This window comes from Pseudopipra pipra, chromosome 7 (genome assembly GCF_036250125.1).
Source record: "Pseudopipra pipra isolate bDixPip1 chromosome 7, bDixPip1.hap1, whole genome shotgun sequence".
Classification (NCBI taxonomy): Eukaryota; Metazoa; Chordata; class Aves; order Passeriformes; family Pipridae; genus Pseudopipra; species Pseudopipra pipra.
In genome coordinates this window covers 3,206,307-3,224,532 of record NC_087555.1, presented here as the reverse complement: position 1 = coordinate 3,224,532, position 18,226 = coordinate 3,206,307, and the positions used below count along the sequence as shown (strand labels likewise).

General features: G+C 48.1%; 1 protein-coding gene across 9 annotated transcripts in view; it reads left to right on the top strand.

The window, feature by feature from the left end:
• Positions 1 to 18,226, top strand: part of HDAC4 (histone deacetylase 4) — a 190,295-nt gene that overhangs the window by 109,842 nt on the left and 62,227 nt on the right. For 6 of the 9 annotated variants that reach the window (XM_064660250.1, XM_064660247.1, XM_064660248.1 and 3 more), the window contains 3 exons: positions 5,278 to 5,428; positions 8,488 to 8,608; positions 13,498 to 13,619. In XM_064660250.1, coding sequence (XP_064516320.1) covers positions 5,278 to 5,428; positions 8,488 to 8,608; positions 13,498 to 13,619 — 394 coding nt within the window. The remainder of the gene's footprint in view (positions 1 to 5,277; positions 5,429 to 8,487; positions 8,609 to 13,497; positions 13,620 to 18,226) is intronic. The other 3 variants (XM_064660251.1, XM_064660249.1, XM_064660246.1) reach the window with 1 other exon arrangement.

Below are 18,226 nucleotides of genomic sequence, written 5' to 3'. Positions count from 1 at the left end.
TGGGTTTTGTCAACAAATCCACGGAGCAGCTTGCACACCTTTGGCTGAAGAAGTCCTGGGATAATTCAGGCATCTTCCTCCCATCCAGCCACTGTTGGTGGAGCTGGAGTGCTCAGCCAGGGAAGTTGGTCTGCACTGGTCCTTACAGACCTACTGAAAATGGGGAAAAGCAAGGTTTCCTTTGGGTGTCTTCATGTTTTCTTGGCTGGAGGGAGCAGAATTTTCCGTATTTTTCTGGAGTAAAACCTGTGTGGGGCAATTCAGTTTGAAATTTCGAAGTAAACAGCGGCAGAAGGGACATTTTGCAGTTCCCACACCTGAATATTCAACTCCAGTTTTATCTGATTTTTGAACTGATAATTGTTAGAGAACACACAGAGATTCAGGGCAGGAGTGAGGAAATCCCCAAGTGGATCCTGCTGTTTTTAGCAGAACATTCCCGTTCCAACTGCTCTGCTCCCTGAACCCCAGAGCAGTTCCCAGAGGATGTAACTGCTCCTCCAAGGACTGAGGTTGGATCTCTTATTTAGCATTAAACATCTGGGGCTCCTCCTTTAAGGAATTTCTATGATTCTTTGGCTTCCAGGGAATGATTTAAATCCGGTTCTTTGATTTACTTGTTGCCATCCATGATGGGATGGGTGTTCCCTGCTCCTGACTCCCTCCCGCCCTGTAAGAACCATGGAAAGCCCAGCAGAGGCAAACACAAAGGAGTTTTCCTCACCTTTAAAGGGGAAAATGGGAGAAGGAACTGAACGTGCTGGATCCTGCAAATGGAAAGGCTCTTGGGTACTCTGCTTTTGAGAAAGGCTGGAGAGGGAGTCAGGAAGCAAAAGGCACTTCCAAAAGCATTCTCAGTGCTGTCATTGTGCAGGTATTCCAGCCTTTCAGGAGAGGTGAGGGAAGGAAACCGGGATATAACATAATACATCCATAACAAGCTGCCGAGGTAATAACGTGGGATCTTATCACCCAGGGCCAGAGAGGAGGGAACACAACCGGCATTCCCGCTCCTGGAGACATCTGAGCCTCGTAAACTTGAGCACCAGACGTTCCCAGTGGGATGTGTCTGCCCAAGATCAGCCTCCTGCCCGGGAAGCTGCCGGCTGGGCCGGATCGTGTCCCTGCAGAGCTGCCCGGGATGCTCCTGGCAGATTCCGGCTGTCTCTGCCTGGTGACGGGAACGGGGCACGCTGGGTGTGCGCCCAGGAGAAGGGATGATGGATGCTCATTCCTTCAGATCTCTGTGTCTTGGCTTCTGCTGGAAACCACAATGTTTTCCCCCCTCCCCATCTCCCAGTACAGCCGATTAATCCTGACCGGCCTCCGGTGCTCCAGGAGAAATCCCAAACACGCCACGCCAGAGCCAAGGGAGCGAGTCCTGAAACTGGAGCTGCAGCCTGAGACTTCAGTAAACAGGATGGGGAGAACATGAGGCAGAGAGTCCAGCCAGCACTGAGATCCCTCTGGAATAACCCAACCCAGAGTTATCCCAGAAATCCAGTGCCATCCGTGCTTTGCTTCCACCTACAGCTGGTGATTTTTTGGGGTGTTTGTTCTTGGCGAGTTCTTTCTTTGTCATCACCCACGATCTTACTTCATTTTTTCAGACCCTGAGCTCCAGATCATTTTAAATACCTGATTTAACCCTCACAAACTGTAGAATTCAAAGCAGGGGGCAGCTGATTTGCCTTAAATCAAGGAATTTGCACCCAAACCAGTGCCTGGCTCCTGATGGAAGAATGAGGAGGGGCAAGAAGGACCTCCATGCTTGGCTACTCCTTCAGCAAATTGAGGAGTGGTTGTGGAGGTCTCCAGGAAATCCATTCCCCCTGGGAAATGGGATTTGGTGTCAGCCCCCCACAGTTCCTGGAGCGCTGCCGTTCTGCTGATGTTGAAACAACTAAAGGTGTTGTAACAACCAAAGGGAACAGTTTTAGCTGCACTTCCCTGAAAAAGAGGTTTCTTTGTGCAGTGGGAGGTGACAAAGCCCTCAGTGAGAAGGTGTCAGTCCCCATTCCAGGTAGACACGCTGGAGGACTGGAGACAATTGAGGAATGTGAAGGCAAAATCCACTGGAGCGCTGACAGTTGATAAATACCTGGAAATGCTCTCCATGCCCCTTCGTGCCTTTATTAATATTCATATATGCTAAAGGAGCAGCAGCAACACTGACTGCAGGTACAGTTGAACATTTGTGCAGTTTTCCTGAACAGTGGAAGCAGTGACATTAAACATATGCAGGAATCCCCATAGTTATAAATATTTACAAATATTGATTTTGGCAAGAGCACCTAATTCAGATGTTGTGAGCTCCCTAATGCAGGGTTTGTGTCTGTCACCGTGGGCTCCTCAGGCGGAGTCTCAAATCCGGGGGCTTCCCTCAGTGTCTCACTTGGTAATGCAATTTAAATATTTGGGAAGTAGAGCTGGGGAATAAGCCTGGCACTGTGTGATGGGCACAGGGGTGGGAATGGTCACTGCCTCGGATTTGCCTCAGTTGCTTTAACTCGATCACAAATGGATGTTTTCCTGAAGTTTCAGTGCGTGGGACAACTTCTTGTATCACAGAATATCCTGAGCTGGAAGGGACCCTCAAGGATCATTGAGTCCAACCCCTGGGCCTGTCCAGGACACCCCAGCAATCCCACCCTGTCTCTGAGGGCGTTGTCCAAACGCTTCCTGAGCTCTGGACACTTCCCTGGGGAGCCTGTTCAGTGCCCGACCACCCTCTGGGGGGAGAACCTTTCCCTGCTTATGCAGTCTAAATATATCAGAGCTCCTGAGAAGTGTGGAGAAACATTCCTGCCCTGAGAAGACACCTGGGTGGGTTTTCTTTGCTCATTTTCTCAGACACCAACAGTGATTTCCTTTCATTTTCCGTGGAGACATCGCTTCATTTTTTTATTTTCTTTTTTCTTTTTTTTTCAACTTGGAAACAAATAGGAAAAAACTCTCCTAAGAATAAGCTTTGTGGGAACCAGGGTCAAAACGAGCAGGGACAATACATCCCTAATGAAACTTCCCTAAACCATCCAGCTCCAAATTGGGCTTTTCATTCCCATTTCGCTCCAGATGTCAGTGAAAGCACAGCTCCTTCTAAAGCAGCCTAATGTATGTAAACCCTCGCAGGAAGCAGAGCCTGCAAAGCCAAGGAGACTGCAGATGGAGAGAAAAGGCTCCTGATTTCAGAAAAATAACAAAACCTGTTTTACCATATTGTGCATTAAATATTGTTCATTTGCATACTTTCCATGGCGAGGTTCTGGGAGCCCACCATGTGGTGGACTTGTTGGAAGTCGGGAAAGATCCTCTTTTTCCAAATGGAGATGTGTTAGTAGAAGCTGCTGCTTAATTAGAAAACAAAAATAACTAGGGTTACTTTCTTCTCTATTTTTTCCCCCTCCTCCTTTTGTAGGTTTTTATTGCCCGGATTTTGGGTTGTTTGCGTGAAATTCCGCGGGATCGGGAAGGGAAGCTTAGGTGCAATCGCTGCAAAGAACTGGATCCCGGTGTTTTACAACAGTCTGCCTGCTTGGAACAGGCGCAGCAGGGATTCCTCCATGGAAAATTTCCAGCAGATAGCCAGGCAGATTGGAAATACCTCTTAGATGATTTTTTTTTTTGCATCTTTATATAGAATAGTGGAGTTTTTGGTGTATCTTTAGTGCACCCGCAGCTGAAGTGTCGGGTGGTCCAAATGTACAATGCCACAAATTAATGAGGGAAACACAGAATTCTGGAGTTGAAAGGCACCCACAAGAATCATCAGCTCCTGGTCCTGCACAGGACACCCCGAGAATTACAATTAAAGGAATTAAAGTGTGCTCAAGGAGAAGGAAAAATCAGTGTCCGTGGGGTGGGAGCCTTTTGTGCAGGGTTTGGAGAAGGATGGACTGAGATATTCTTGGAGAGAGGAGGTTCCCTGTCTCAATGGCTGTGGCAGGGCTTGGAATGAGATGATTTTAAGGTCCCTTCCAACCCAGAATGTTCTGGGGTTCCATGATTCTGTGATTCTGATCCCTTTCCACGCTGGGATTTGGTGATCCCGGAGCGGTGGGTGGTATCCGAGCACAGGCTCCCATTAAGTGCAGCCTTGGGGAAGGCTCATCCCTCCCTGGAGCAGGCAGGGGTTTGGAGCTGGAGGTTGCCAGCTCCAAATCAATCTGTTACTTTATAAGCTGCCAACATAAAGAGTGTGGGGCGGGCGGTGGGAGCTGGAGTGCTCCGGCATTCCGGGGGGTTTGCAGGAGCCAGAGCAGCCCACACAGCTGGCTCCAGCATGGATCATGCTGGAGAGGGTGCAAATAAAACTGGGAGGTGGTAAATCGTAGTTTCAGGGGGGTTTCTTAAAGAAGAAGGAATTTTTAGCCCCAGGGAGATCCATTCCCACCTCCCGGAGCTGCTGGGATGTGTCACTTGTCACCTGCTCTTCCTGGTGTGCTCCTGTCAGGACACGGGGTGTTCTCTCACACAGACTACCCCAGGGCACAGCAGATCAAACTGCCACCTTCAATCCCTAGGGGAATTCCCCCCGGACCTAAATAGGATCCCCTGGGCTGGGGAGATCCACCCCAAATTTCCAGGAGGTTGATGAGTCCAATTCCAGGTGCCGAGACTTGGAGACCCAAGGGGGGACTTGGGCTGGAGCAGGAGCCTTTGGTGCTTCCAGCCTTGAACATCTCATTTGATGGAAGCTTTGCAAAGCCTGACCTTAATTAGGCATCAGGTCTCTTGATTATTCTGTGAATGTGGGTGAGTCGAGAGGGTAAATCCTTCCTGGAGAGCTTATTGGAGGAATTATTTTTCTGTACATTGAAGCAATTCTTTTATAATTAATCACAGAACCCCAGGGTGATTTGGGTTGGAAAGGACCTTAAAACCCATCTCATTCCAACCCCTTGCCCTGGGCAAGGACACTTTCCATTAGACCAGATTGCTCCAAGCTGGCCTTGGACACTTTCAGGGATGGGGCAGCCGCAATTCCTACAGTTCCTCTGGACAACAGCTAATACTGAAGGTGGTTTTAATTAAAGCAGACAGTGGAGAGAATATGAAGGCCCAGGCACCAGCCTCATCCTTTGGCAGCAGCAAAGGGGTTGGGGAAGCCCCTCTTTGGGCAGAAGCTTCTTGTTGTGTCCTCAGACAAGGTTCTTCCTGACCAGGATGCTCCTCCTTGTTCCCATGGATTAAAGCCCTGGATAAAAGCCTCTGGCTTAGCCCTGGGAAGGCCGAGGGTGTTAATTTGCTCTTTCTCCCCTCTTCCCTTCTCCGCAGCAGCAACAGGAGATGTTGGCCATGAAGCACCAGCAGGAGCTGTTGGAGCACCAGAGGAAGCTGGAGCAGCACCGGCAGGAGCAGGAGCTGGAGAAGCAGCACCGGGAGCAGAAACTTCAGCAGCTGAAAAACAAGGAGAAAGGAAAAGAGAGTAAGTGGCCAAAGCTCCCTTGTTTGGGTGGTGACAGGGAGAGCAGGGGAGTGGGAGCCAGAAAGCCTCTTTCTAAACCTGGAGGAACCTCTGTAGTTCCTGGGCTGCACAGGGAACTGTTGGGAGGGATTGAGGGGAAGAGAGAAATGTGTTTCTCTGCTTTATCTCCAGTTTTGTCTCACTAAATGCCTTTTTAGCGTTTTTCAAAAGGAAGCCTGGCCTCTCTTCCCTTGATTTAACATTTTTTGAAGTATTTTTGGCAGCATTCCTAATGGAGGCAGAATATTAAGCCCATAAAACACCAGATGCACCCTGCATTGCTTCTCTCTTTCACTCCTCTGAATCCCACTCCTTTTAAGACGTCGTCGAGTCCTCAGTTCTTCCCTTTAAAGTGTTTCCATTCAGCAGGAGCTTCTTTCAGGAGGTTGCAGATTGTGGGGGCCCTTCCCACGTGTCATTATGCACTTGATGAGATCATTATGGCCTCACAATTTCCCTTATCAGAGACACTTTGGGCTGCTTGTTCTGGTTTCTTTTAGGAGTGAAAGGGAGGAACAAAGCCTCGCCAAGTTGTGCCCTCCACTCACTGGGTCTTCATTTCACAGGGAATAAAGGAGCTCCTGGTGGAAGAAGTGGTGGAAGGGGATACCAGGAGGTGGGATTCTGTCTGGGAAGCAAGAATAAGATAGAGCTCCAAGAAGAACTTTTCTAATAGGAAAGTCTGTGAGAGTAAAAAAAAAAAAAATGACCTGAATGTTGACTCTGCCGCTCCCTGCGTGTGAATGTGGCATTCTTGGAATCATCAAGGTTGGAAAAGGCCTCCAAGATCATCAAGTGCTACCATTCCCCCAGCACTGCCAAAGCCACCATTAACCCATGTCCCCAAGTGCCACATCCATATGTATTTTGGACACTTCCAGGGACCCCACCACTGCTCTGGGCACTTTCCAATGCTTGACCGCTCTATCAGTGGTGAAATTTTCCCTGATATCCAACCCGAGTCTCTGTAAAGTGGGATCAAAGAGCCTTTTGGATGCAACACAGAGGTGCAGAGGAAAAATGAAAGAGATTTTGGGGATGTTAAGCTGAAGCTCCTGTTCCCATGGCTACGGTTTTATTTTTAAATTACTTTTTAGTTAAGAAGTACTGTGGTGTAGAATCATTAGAGCACCTCAGCTCTTGAGGACACTCAAGTTATTTTTCGCACATTGGAAAATTTGGAGCAATGCAGCTAAAATTGTCCTAATCTGAAATATGGAGAGTGTGGGATAGAGGTGGAGTTTCTTCTCCCTCCTTGTTAACACCTCTGCTCTGGAGCCAGGCTGGGAGAGCTGGGGGGGTTCACCTGGAGAAGAGAAGGGTCCAGGGAGAGCTGAGAGCCCCTTCCAGGGCCTAAAGGGGCTCCAGGAGAGCTGGAGAGGGACTGGGGACAAGGGATGGAGGGACAGGACAAGGGAGAATGGCTTCCCAGTGCCAGAGGGCAGGCTTGGATGGGATATTGGGAAGGAATTGTTGACTGTGAGGGTGGGGAGGCCCTGGCACAGGGCCCAGAGAAGCTGTGGCTGTCCTTGGATCCCTGGAAGTGTTCCAGGTCAGGTTGAAGCAACCTGGGCTAGTGGAAGGTGTCCCTGCCCATGGCAGGGGATGGAACTGGATGATCCTTAGGATTCCTCCCATCCCAAACCCTTCTATGGTATCTGGGGCCTTTCAACCTCCAGTTGAAAGGGAAACCTGCCAGGGGAGCTCTTGTAACCCTCCCCATCCTAAACTGTTCAGGTTCAAGTCTTCCAAAGAACAGGTTTATCCCAAACTGACAGGACACAGCCACACTGGATTGTTTTAAAGGTGGATTAAAGGAAACACTTTTTGCAGAGAGAAGGCCTTGAAGCCTGAATTTGTCACCTCATCTGGTCTTGCTGCTCAGGAATTTATCTCCATCTCCTCAGCTGAACTTTCCCCCAAACCCGTGTTTGGAGAGCGAGTGTGAAATGCAGGGCTCCAAAAAGGGGGATTTTTATGCTTTTGAGCACTCTTTCAAAGTTTGAACAATATTTCACCCTCAGGCTCTGCCTGATAAGAAATGCTGCAGTTTCCTCCTCTCGAGGAGAGACCACGAATTGTTCCCCCTGTGTGTCAAATGTCACCACGTCGTCGAGGAGGGTCCGGGAGCCGAAAATACCACGGGGTGATCTTTGAGTTTTTATTCCCAGTAGAGCAGACAGTTTTCATGGCCTTTTCATTCCGTCCTTGCCCAGATATTTTCCTTTGGAACTCCTGCTTTATACCCTGGTGTAGATGAAGCATCATTTTCCGCGTGTCCTGGTGCCAGAGTTTGGATGCGCCGCTCCGGCAGGAGCTGTGCCTGGGAGTCTGGGCTGTCAACCCAATGAGCAGTTGGATCCATCAGGGCAGGAAAACAGCCTGGTCTCCGTTGTGGAGAGGAATCATGATGAGAAATGGCACAGCTGACATTTTAACTCTGCAAAAATCACTGAGTTTCTTCGTGAAACGTTGGGGTTTCTGTTTGAAGCAGGAGGTGGGACCCTGGGAAGTGAATTGGAATTAGTGTGCGCGGGGACTCTGGGACAAAGAGGTCCCTCTTTGCAGGAGTTTTCAAGACAAAATCTACATGTGAGACATTGGGCTCGTTCCCCTCCTGCTTCCAGATGTGACTTTTAACAACTGGAGTTTCCACAAGACCCTTTTTCTCCGATGCCTTTGATTCAAAGAGAGCTGGAACACCTCGGACAAGTGTTTTATTCCAAGTGTCTTCTATACAAGTGTAAAATCCTTGAAATAAAGTGAAATTAAAGCTCTGATTACATCCCTATTTTCAAACATAACTTGTGATTCTATGCAAAGCTAAAGAGGAAAAAAAAAAAGGAGAGCTCCTTACTGGAGGCACTTTGTTCTTTTCCCTTTGAAAGCAAAGTTCTTCTTTTGGGCTCGAAATCAAAGATTTAACTCTGAATCTTTGGAGAAATTTCAAATTCTTCCCAGGATGGGAGTTGATTAAAAAACCTTGATTGTATTTTATTTTATTTTCCTTTTTCTCGCAGGTGCAGTGGCAAGCACAGAAGTGAAGATGAAATTGCAGGAATTTGTCTTAAATAAGAAGAAGGCCTTGGCCCACCGGAATCTCAACCACTGCATCTCCAGTGACCCTCGCTTCTGGTACGGGTAAGTGGGGCTTGGCCTTGGCATCCAGCCTCTTCCCAGTTGCTGGAGATGTGGGGAATAGGCCTGATGTGCTCATGGAATGAACCAGAATTCCCTCCCTTTCCAGAGGGTTTCAGTGGGAATAATTGCCGTGTCTGCCGGGACGGTCGCGGTGTTTTGTGCGTTGAGGCCTTTGCTGTCTTTAATCCACAGTTATTCCAACTCACAAGTCTTGCACGTGACCCTGGAGAAGTTGTCCAGCTTTTCACCCAGGGTTTGATTTTCAGGTGTTATAAAACTTGAACTTCAGGAAACTGAGGAATAATTGTTCATGTCAGGAGTTGGATTTCACTGATCTTTGTGGGTCCCTTCCGACTCAGGAGATTCTGTGATTCACTGATTTTCAGATCAGGATAGTTGAGCAACCCCCCATTTTAAAGCCTTTAACACTTTCTGCTCATCTCAGTCTCTCAAAGTGGGAAGGTTTGTTTATTTGGCTCTTTCTGGAAACATCCAGTGAGTTCTGTCCACGCTTCCAATCACAACTGCCCCAGTATCTCTGTTTCCAACTGGAAAATCAAATTTTCAGCTGGAAATTTTCAGCTGTTGGTCTCCAAGAAACCACTTTCAGCTTCAGAAAATCACTCCTTCCATGTATAAAAGACAAGCAGGAAATTTGAGATGAGTTGAAAACTTCCACTGCTGTAACATTATGATTCCATTAAATAAAAAACCGAAGTGCTTCAGATGTTGTCATTAGTAAGAATAAAATTAATGACATTTTGAACGACAAAAATGAAGGATATCTCATTTTACCATGAAATTCGTGTTCGAGCTGAGGTTCTGACAGTGCTTCAAGTCTTAAGAACTGAACATGTGTACAGGGAGGATGAGGTCATAGACAGAAGATGTTTCCAAATTCCAGAAACTGAGCTGAAATGCAATTTGAAAGCTCTCCCAGCTCTGAGCCAGGACAGATCTGCTGAAGTGGAGTTGGCAGAAGAATTCAAATGTTCTTCCAGTCCAGGGAGATTGAGCAGTTTTAATACATCTCTGAAAATCCAATCTGAGACTTAGGGATTTTCTTAAAGGTGGTTGAAGTCTCCGAGCCTTCATGTTCTCCATTTAACAGTTGGTTAAAATAACAGTTAATCTAGAAATGGTAGAAAGCCAATAAAAATTAAGTGTGTCCAGAGAAGCTGTGGCTGCCCCATCCCTGAAGTGCCCAAGGCTTGGAGCAACCTGGGATAGTGGAAGGTGTCCCTGCCCATGGCAGGGCATGGAAGAAGATGGGTTTTAAGGTCCCTCCCAAGCTTTAAGATCCCTTCCAAGCCAAACCATCCTGGCATTCTCTGTGTTGCAGGGCCAGGGGTGATGCAGGAGGTTATTCCTCGTGTTTGGGGTTTCAGGATGTTCCCTGTCCTATTCTAAGCTAATGCTGAGGACTTTCTGAGCACCAATATATTGTTTAGTTTCCTCATGGCACTCATTAATCCCAGCATCCCCTTCCTGTGATGCTCCAGGGATGCCAGCAGGTAGAGACAACACACAAACCATTGCACAAGGATCCTTCCTTTTTCTGATGGATTTAAGGCCTATTCCTTCGTCTGTTTTGTGGTGGGGTGAGGGTTGGTCTTCTGGTTTCTAACCCAGGGTGGAAGGAGGAGCCTCAGAGGCCTCACAGATCTTTCTTAGGGCCTGTGTCAGTGCTGAGTTGCTCAGCCTTGGGGGAGGGCATGTGGCAGCGGGGTGGAGGGTTTGGAAACGCACCCTTCGCTTAAGGCAGGAGTTGAGGAAGATTTTCCTTTCTGTTCTATTTCAAAGAACCTTTAAATTCCTTACATATTAGTATTTATTTATATGGCATCTCATAGGTTACCAGCTCAGTTCTAGAGATATTTATGTCCCCACATACTTGCCATGTGATGCAGTTGGGTGGTGGTTGGATTGAACACACGCAAACGAGCCTTGCAGGAGATGCTCCCCATGCTCCCACTGTGAGCAGGGAAGGCAATTAAGTGGTACCAGATGCTGCAAGAGCCTTTGGAAATGACACACCAGCTTTTAAGCACTTCCTTTTGGTCTTATTAAGGTTTGTGAATTCCTTGCTTGAAAAAAATTGAAAACGTTCCTTGGAAAAAAAGCATCTCCTGAGGGTATGATGGCAGTGGCTGTGACATGAAAGATGTCCTGCTGACATGGAATCACCAAGTCCTGAAGGTTGGAAAAGACCTCTAGGATGATACCCCATCCCTGGAAGTGTCCAAGGCCAGGTTGGACGGGGCTTGAAGCAACCTGGGCTAGTGGAAGGTGTCCCTGCCTGTGGCAGGGGGTGGCACTTGATAGGCTTTAAGGTCCCTTCCAACCCAAACCAGTCTGAAATTCCATGGTAGGCAACAGCAGGAGAGGTTTTTTGGAATTTCCTGATCAAACTGTCCCTCCTGTGGATTTTGAGCCCACTGGACAGCTCAGCTCCCAGGAGGTTTTGCTGTGGGAGATCCTTAAGTGTGGCTTGGCAGGAGCACCTTGGGCTCAGCAAACAAGGCTGGGATTTCCCTGGGAAGTTGTCAGCAATGCTTTGGAAGCAGCCACTCCATGTTAAAAGGGAGTTTAACTGAGTGTTTGCAGGGTGAGGAGGTAGAGAGATATAATTATACTTGAAATCAGACATTAAATTTGATGTTACGTTATTCCCACCTTCCCAGGTGTCTCCATCCTGTGTGCACAAAACATTCCAGCACAGGTCCATATGTTTGAAGGTATATTCAGTGTATGTTGGGTGAACATGTTTGAAGGATAAAGTATAAAATCATGGAGTCATTAAGGTTGGAAAATACCTCCGAGATCATCGAGTCCAAGTTTATATCTGCACAGGGGTGTTTGAGGGACCTCAGAGAGCGGGGGATGCCTGAAACGAAAGGATGTGCTTTCAGGAATGCCTGCAGGCTCCATTTATGTACCATTTCCTCTCCTTCAACAGCTCTGGAATTCTTGAACAGACATGCAGAGCAGTGCCTTTTGCTGGGAGCAGCGTCACATCCCAGTCCTGAAGCCATGGAATGTGTTCCTGTTTGCAGAGCTCAATCTCTGTCATTCAGCAGCCCCAGAGCACATCAAAACAGGCCCTTTGAATTCCTGCACATTCCCTATAAAGGGATGAAAAGAGCTTCAATGTACTCAATTGTGTGCTTGAAGTCATGATTGAAAAAAAAAAAAAGGCAGGAGGAAAAAAAAAGCCTCTTGCTCGTGCAGAGCCAGAAATGTCAGTGTGGGACAGGAGGGGGCTCAGGGCTCTGGGATTGCAGCTTCCTGGGAGTGAAACATCTCTCTGTGCTGCCTTCCCATGGATGGAGTAGATCCCAGGCAGAGAAAGCCCCTTCTGTTTTCGGGAGGGATTCAAAGATCCTTCAGTTGGGGTGTGCTTTGCTGGCAGGTGGTGGTTAAAGCACTGGGTGGGTTTTTGGGGCTGGGAATGTCACACGGGAGAAATACAGCCCTGGGGGAGCCCCAGGAGTCAGGGAAATCGGGAGTGTGGAGAGGGAGGGTTGGGAGAACACAGTGGATCACACTGCCTGGTAAGATCTCATGGCATGGTTTGGGTTGGAAGGGACCTTAAAGCCCATCTCGTTGCACCCTGTGCCATGGGCAGGGACACCTTCCACCCGAAGGTCTGTGGGTGTGGAAAATGGGGATGGAGATGTTCAAATGAACTTCTCAGAGGGATTTTTTTTTTTGGTAACAAAATCATGTAGAAAATTCAATTTGTTTTCTTGATGGTTCATTAGCCCCTTGGTTTTGAAGGATTTGACTTGCAGTGGAATTGATGCTCTGCATCTCCCCAGACTTCTGGCTTGAGCTTGCACTCAAGGAATGGGATGATTTGGGACTGGTACTGCTCAGGGAATTGGATGAATCTGTGCAGTTTTCAATTGGGAATGGCTCATTTTTGTTCCTTAAAGAACCTTTTGTATCAGCATATTTTCAACCAAGGTCTCCATCAATGCCTGGTTTTTAGACACTGTAAAATTTCAAATATTCCCTTCTGTTTTTTAACAAAGTGCTGCTTTCTGTGGTCCTGTTTTCTTCAGGATTTAGAAGAAATAGAGGGTTTAAATTCTGTTCATTGAAAGTTGAGTTGTAAGAGCCCAGTGACTGTCACCTGTATGGCTAAATCAGTCATTCCGCTGGTATAGCTCCTCTGCCAACTGGAGACTTCTCCCAGGTTGGGAGAGCTCCTGAGAAACAGCAGAGCTGGGCACAAGTCATTAAGTAGGAAAGATGCAGCCAACAGACTGGTGGGAGGCTGAGAAAACTCATTCATTATTTAATATCCTCAGCAAACAGACTGTAATTTACTTCCAGCAGCCTGCTCAAACAAAGCAATAAATTATCAGCTTGGAGAAGTTCAGCTGGGAAGGTGCTGAGAGCTTTGGCCCTGGCTCTGCTGAGCCCTTGGGTTGGGAGGCAGCGAAGGAAAGGCAGGAGACCACCTTTGGCTGCTCTTGGCCAGCTTAAATCTTTGAGCCTGTGCTGAAAATCTGGGTTTGACTTTGCTAAATCTGGTTTTATTCTGAGAAGGGAAATTGGTCGTTTGTGCCGTGGTTGAGGGGATGACAACACCCATGCTTAGATTCGAGAACATGACTTAGCAAAACCCAGCTCAAGTACAGGCTTAGAATTTATACTAATGGTTAAATACCTTCACAGGGTGATTCCTACACTGAAAATTAAATTTAGTTGCTTCCCTGTGTATGAGATTTTAGGTCTTTTTTCCTGTGAGTGCCCAGAAGGACAAAACCAGAACTGAAGTCTCGCCTTTGCCCCGTTGGGTGCTGAGATCCCAGACCCTGCGCTCGTCCCCTGTGTGTGTCCCTGCTCTAAAGCTTCTCCTTGTCTTTCCTCCTGTGCAGGAAGACCCAGCACAGCTCTCTGGACCAGAGTTCCCCTCCCCAAAGCGGCGTATCCGGCACCTACAACCACCCGGTCCTGGGGATGTACGATTCCAAAGACGACTTCCCACTCCGGAAAACAGGTAGGCCCTCGTTCCTTCCCTGTCCTTCGCTGGCACATTTGGTCCCCTGATTTGATTTTATGGTCCCAACAAGCTGCATTTCAGGAGGTGGTTTATTTCCCAGGCTCTGTGCTCGGTGTTCCCGGGAGGCTGGAGCTGCTGCGGGTGTCGTGTGCCAAAGGTTGTGAGATGTTGTGGTCTCAGAGCAACAAGGTGTAGACCCAGACTGTCTCCAACTCAAAACACGAGGCAGCAAATTGTCCCCAGGGATCTCAGGAGCTTCCTTTCAAGATTTTAGAGAAACCAGGAGGAAAAGCAGGAGATAGGTTATGTTCAGATTTCCCAGTTTAGCCCAGGGGCCTGAAGATTGAACTTGGCTGCCAAACAAACTGAAGAAGGAATTGCTGCTTGTTGATCTGCTCCTCTTGGAGAGACTGTATTGAAGCATCCAAACAATCCTGGAACCCATTTGCTGTACAGAAATCGTATCAAATGTTGGGTTTGGGTTTTTTTTGGGAGATAACATGTGCAGCTTTGCCAAACCAGTTCCCATTTCCATGCTGGTCAAGAACAGTGGTGGAAATGTGTAGGAAACGGCACGTGTGGATCAGCATTTTTATCTTTGCAATGCTAGGAAGCTGCAGAACTGGAATAACCACAGGCAGCTGTATCTGGTGCTTTTAAGAAGTCCTAAAAATTCCAAAACCATGCAAAAATCCAGCAAATTCCCGAATTCAGAGCTAAGACAGAGATCTGGGTGTCTGAAGCCCAAGTATATTTTTGCTGAGTGAGAAAAATATCGAGAAAAGTTGATTTCTCTGGGGGTTGGCATTTCACTGGCAGGTTTATACTTAAAGTCAGTAAAAAAGCTGCTGCCAGTGGAACGTCGGGACTTCCTGCAAGGACTTGGTTCCCCCCTCCACAGTCCTGTCTGGGCTGGGTTTTCTGGGCAGGTCAGTTGTTTCTCAGCTCTGCACTGTGTAACCCAGGTTGCTTGGGTTGGCCCTGATCCCCAGCTCCATATCTCAGCTCCCAGCCCGGCCAGCTCGGGATTCTCGGCTGCTGCCTTCAGGGAACGGCCGAGCTTCCAGAGCCAGGCAGGGAGCAGAGCTGCTCCTGTGGGTGGGACACAGAGCTGTGTGTTGGAAATCAGAGAAAACCACTTTTCTGGAAAGCTCACAGAGTTGATAAGGCTGGAAAAGACCTCCAAGATCTGACCAAGGCCACCACAAAACCATGTCCCCAGGCACCACATCCATGTGGTTTTTGGGCACTTCAAAGAGTGCTGACTCCATGTGTTCCAATGCCTGACCACCCTTTTCTTAAGAAGTTTTCCCAGTATCCCAATCTAAACCTCCCCTGGTGCAACTTGAGGCCGTTTCCTCTTGTCCTGTTGCTTGTTCCCTGGGAGAAGAGGCAGGGAATGTCCACAGGTGGAGTGGGAGGAAAGCAGGGATATGACTGAACTTCACACCTTCTGCAGGTGCTCCTTAGGTTGTTCTCAGGTCTTGTGGATCTCCAGACAGGGAGGGATGAGCACCAGGAGTCAAAAGCTGTGTTGTCCTTGCAATCAGGAATGATGATGGAGTGTCAGCCACATCTCCCTGTGGTTTTACTACAGCCTTGGCTCAAATCAAGTGCCCTAAACCAGTTCCCAAGAGCTGGCAACCCTCCCTTTCCTTCTGGGAGGGCTGTGGGTATTCTTATGGCAGCTCTTCTAATAGAAGTGGAGCAGGTTTAAGGTGCAGTGAATGGTTTAACACAATTCATAGAATCCCAGGATGGTTTGGGATGGAAGGGTTGGAAGAACTTAAAGCCCATCCAGTCCCACCCCCTGCCATGGGCAGGGACACCTTCCACTAGCCCAGGTTGCTCCAACCTGACCTGGGACACTTCCAGGGATCCAGGGTCAGCCACAGCTTCTCTGGGCAGCCTGTGCCAGGGCCTCCCCACCCTTATAGGAAATTCTTGTGACATTTGTAAACTTGGGCTTTTTGTTCATTCATGAGAAAAAAATCCACTTCCACACTGCTCCCTGTGCCTCCTGCCTCCCAGGTCTGTGGGAATTTCTCATTCTGGACCACAGCACGTGGCCTGCTGGAGGGATCCGTGGGTGGATCCATGGTTGCATTCCCATCTGTTCCCCCTCCCCGGGCATGGTGGGTTGATTGGGTGACAAGTGCCAAACATTTCAGCTGCACAAGAAGGCAATCAGAAATTGGCTCCAGGATGTGGGTTTTCCCTGGGAAGGGTTCCCCTGGACCTTTGGGGGTGGTACTTTTGCCTGTGTCCTTCCTGAAGGACTCCAAAAACTTGGATTTGCTGAAGGCAGGGCATCCTCCAATCTCTACCTCTGGGGGAGGAAAGACCTCCCAGGCTCCTCTGGGCAATCACAGCACTTCCATGCACTTCCCTTGGTGCCATCCCTGTGGCCAGCCTGATTCCAAGAGGTTTTTAGCTCTTCCCTGTGCCTTGTGAAACCAGGTGATGCATTCCTGGGCTGTTAATCATTCCCACAGTATGGATGGACTTTGCCATGCTCCAAAGCCTCCCCAGCTCATCCCCTCCGGGGACCTTCTCCGGCTGGGTTTGAGGAGGGGTCACTCTTCTTGCTCCCAGGGTTCTGGAAGGAGAAGGAAAACATCTGCACATCTCCCCCTGTGCTGCTTCCCAGCCTGAGTTCTCCCTAAGACTCCTGGAGAATAAAACCCTGGCAGACAGGGGGAATTAAGGCTGATAAATGGATCTAATCACATTATTAAGAAAGGGAAGCAACCAAAGGCAGGGTTGTTTTCAAACAGGAAGATGTGGGGCTGATTTGGGTTTTCCAGAAGGCTGATACTTGTCCTTTTTGGGTACCAGCATTAATCTTCTGGGATACAAACAAGTTCAGGGCAGAATTTGGGGATTTTTCCTTGTTTTCTTTTATTTTCCTTTCAACGCAACAGCACGTCAGGCTCTGGCACAGCGAGATCCTGCAGAATTCCCAGTGCCAAGAATGTTAAGTTGCTTGGAGAAGAAAGGCTCCTGAACAGTCTGGTGTAAACAAAAGGCAGGGAAGGCTGGAGCCCATCCTAAATAAAGTTCTTTATTGCTGGTGAGCTTTTCAGATTTTTGGCACCGAAAGCTCTGGCTTTGTGTTGGTAATTTAAAACCTCTGTGTCGTGGAGCCCAATTTTATTAAATTTGATTAAATATTTGCAGCTCAAATAACAGAATCCATCACAATAGAGTTCTGATTACCAGGGCTGGAGTCCAACCAGCATCATCCCTGGGGAGAGGGTGACTTAGGCGGCTGTAGGAAGGCAGTTTGAATGATCAGCTCTTCCAGGGTGCAGGTTGTAAAATTTTTAGGAAGAATGAATATTCCCCATCCCTGGAATTGTCCAAGGCCAGGTTGGACGGGGCTTGGAGTGACCTGGGCTAGTGGAAGGGGTCCCTGCCCATGGCAGGGGGTGGAATGAGATGAGCTTTAAGGTCCCTTCCAAAACTCCATGGAATTCTATGTGTCTTTACTCTTATTTAGAGCATCCTGATGTGGTCACAGGTTATGGCAGCATTTGGCTGCATTCCAAAGGCTTCCATGCACTCGACATCATTCCTGCACATCTCCCTCTGCACTGTGGAATGCAGCGTGCTCCTGGTGCCTCCTGTGCCCTCAGATCCTCCTCCCTCTGATTTTCTTTCCTGAGTTATGTTCCAGTTTCTTGGCTGTTCCAGTTTTTTTGGTTTCAGTTTTTGTGTTCCAGTTTTTGGGTTTCAGCAGGAAGTCGTTTTCCTGGTGCAGTTACTAATTGCTTTAATCCCGGGGATGCATTTCTCTCCTTCCCTCTCCAAATTCTTTGAGCTCTTCCTTGTGTTTGACTGATCTGAGAACAGTTTGGTTGGTGCTGCTGGGAAATACCTGGATTAGCACCAGGATTTTTCTTTCCAGTTTTGGGTAGTTTCCTTTATTCTAAATATGTTTTGGTGTCCGTGTTTTGTTGGGAGCTGTTGAGAGGGGAAAATTTAAGTGACCATTTCAGCCCCCAGGTCGATGTGGGGGCTTCCAAATTTAATCACTTTCACTGGGATCCCCAGGGGAAAATCTCTGGAGAATCCTTACAGAGGAGTTTTAGAGGCTCTGGAAACCTGTTTTGATAACTCCAAGAGCTGTTTGTCAACAGCTTTCTTGGAGCTGCTGAAGTGGTTTTTAACAGAGCTTTTCAGTTTTGCATTTCTAAGGAATTCTGTCCTCATTTTCTCCCTGGGAACAAGGTTGTTAAAGGCATTCCCTGCTTTCTGAAATTCGAGCAGTGGATGTATTAAAACACTCTGTTAATTAGAAAGCTGCCACCACCACCATGGAGATTTAAAGGGAATTATTTAACTTCTTAACATGCTTTTCCTCTTGGGTTTTTTGGTTGCTGTGGGCTTTTTCCAAATCCTATGGAGAGTCACAGAATCCCAGGATGGTTTGGGCTGGAAGGGACCTTAAAGCCCATCCAGTGCCACCCCCTGCCATGGGCAGGGACACCTTCCACTAGCCCAGGTTGCTCCAAGCCCTGTCCAACCTGGCCTTGGACACTTCCAGGGATCCAGGGGCAGCCACAGCCTCTCTGGGCAGTTTTACTCCTATATTTGTCTCT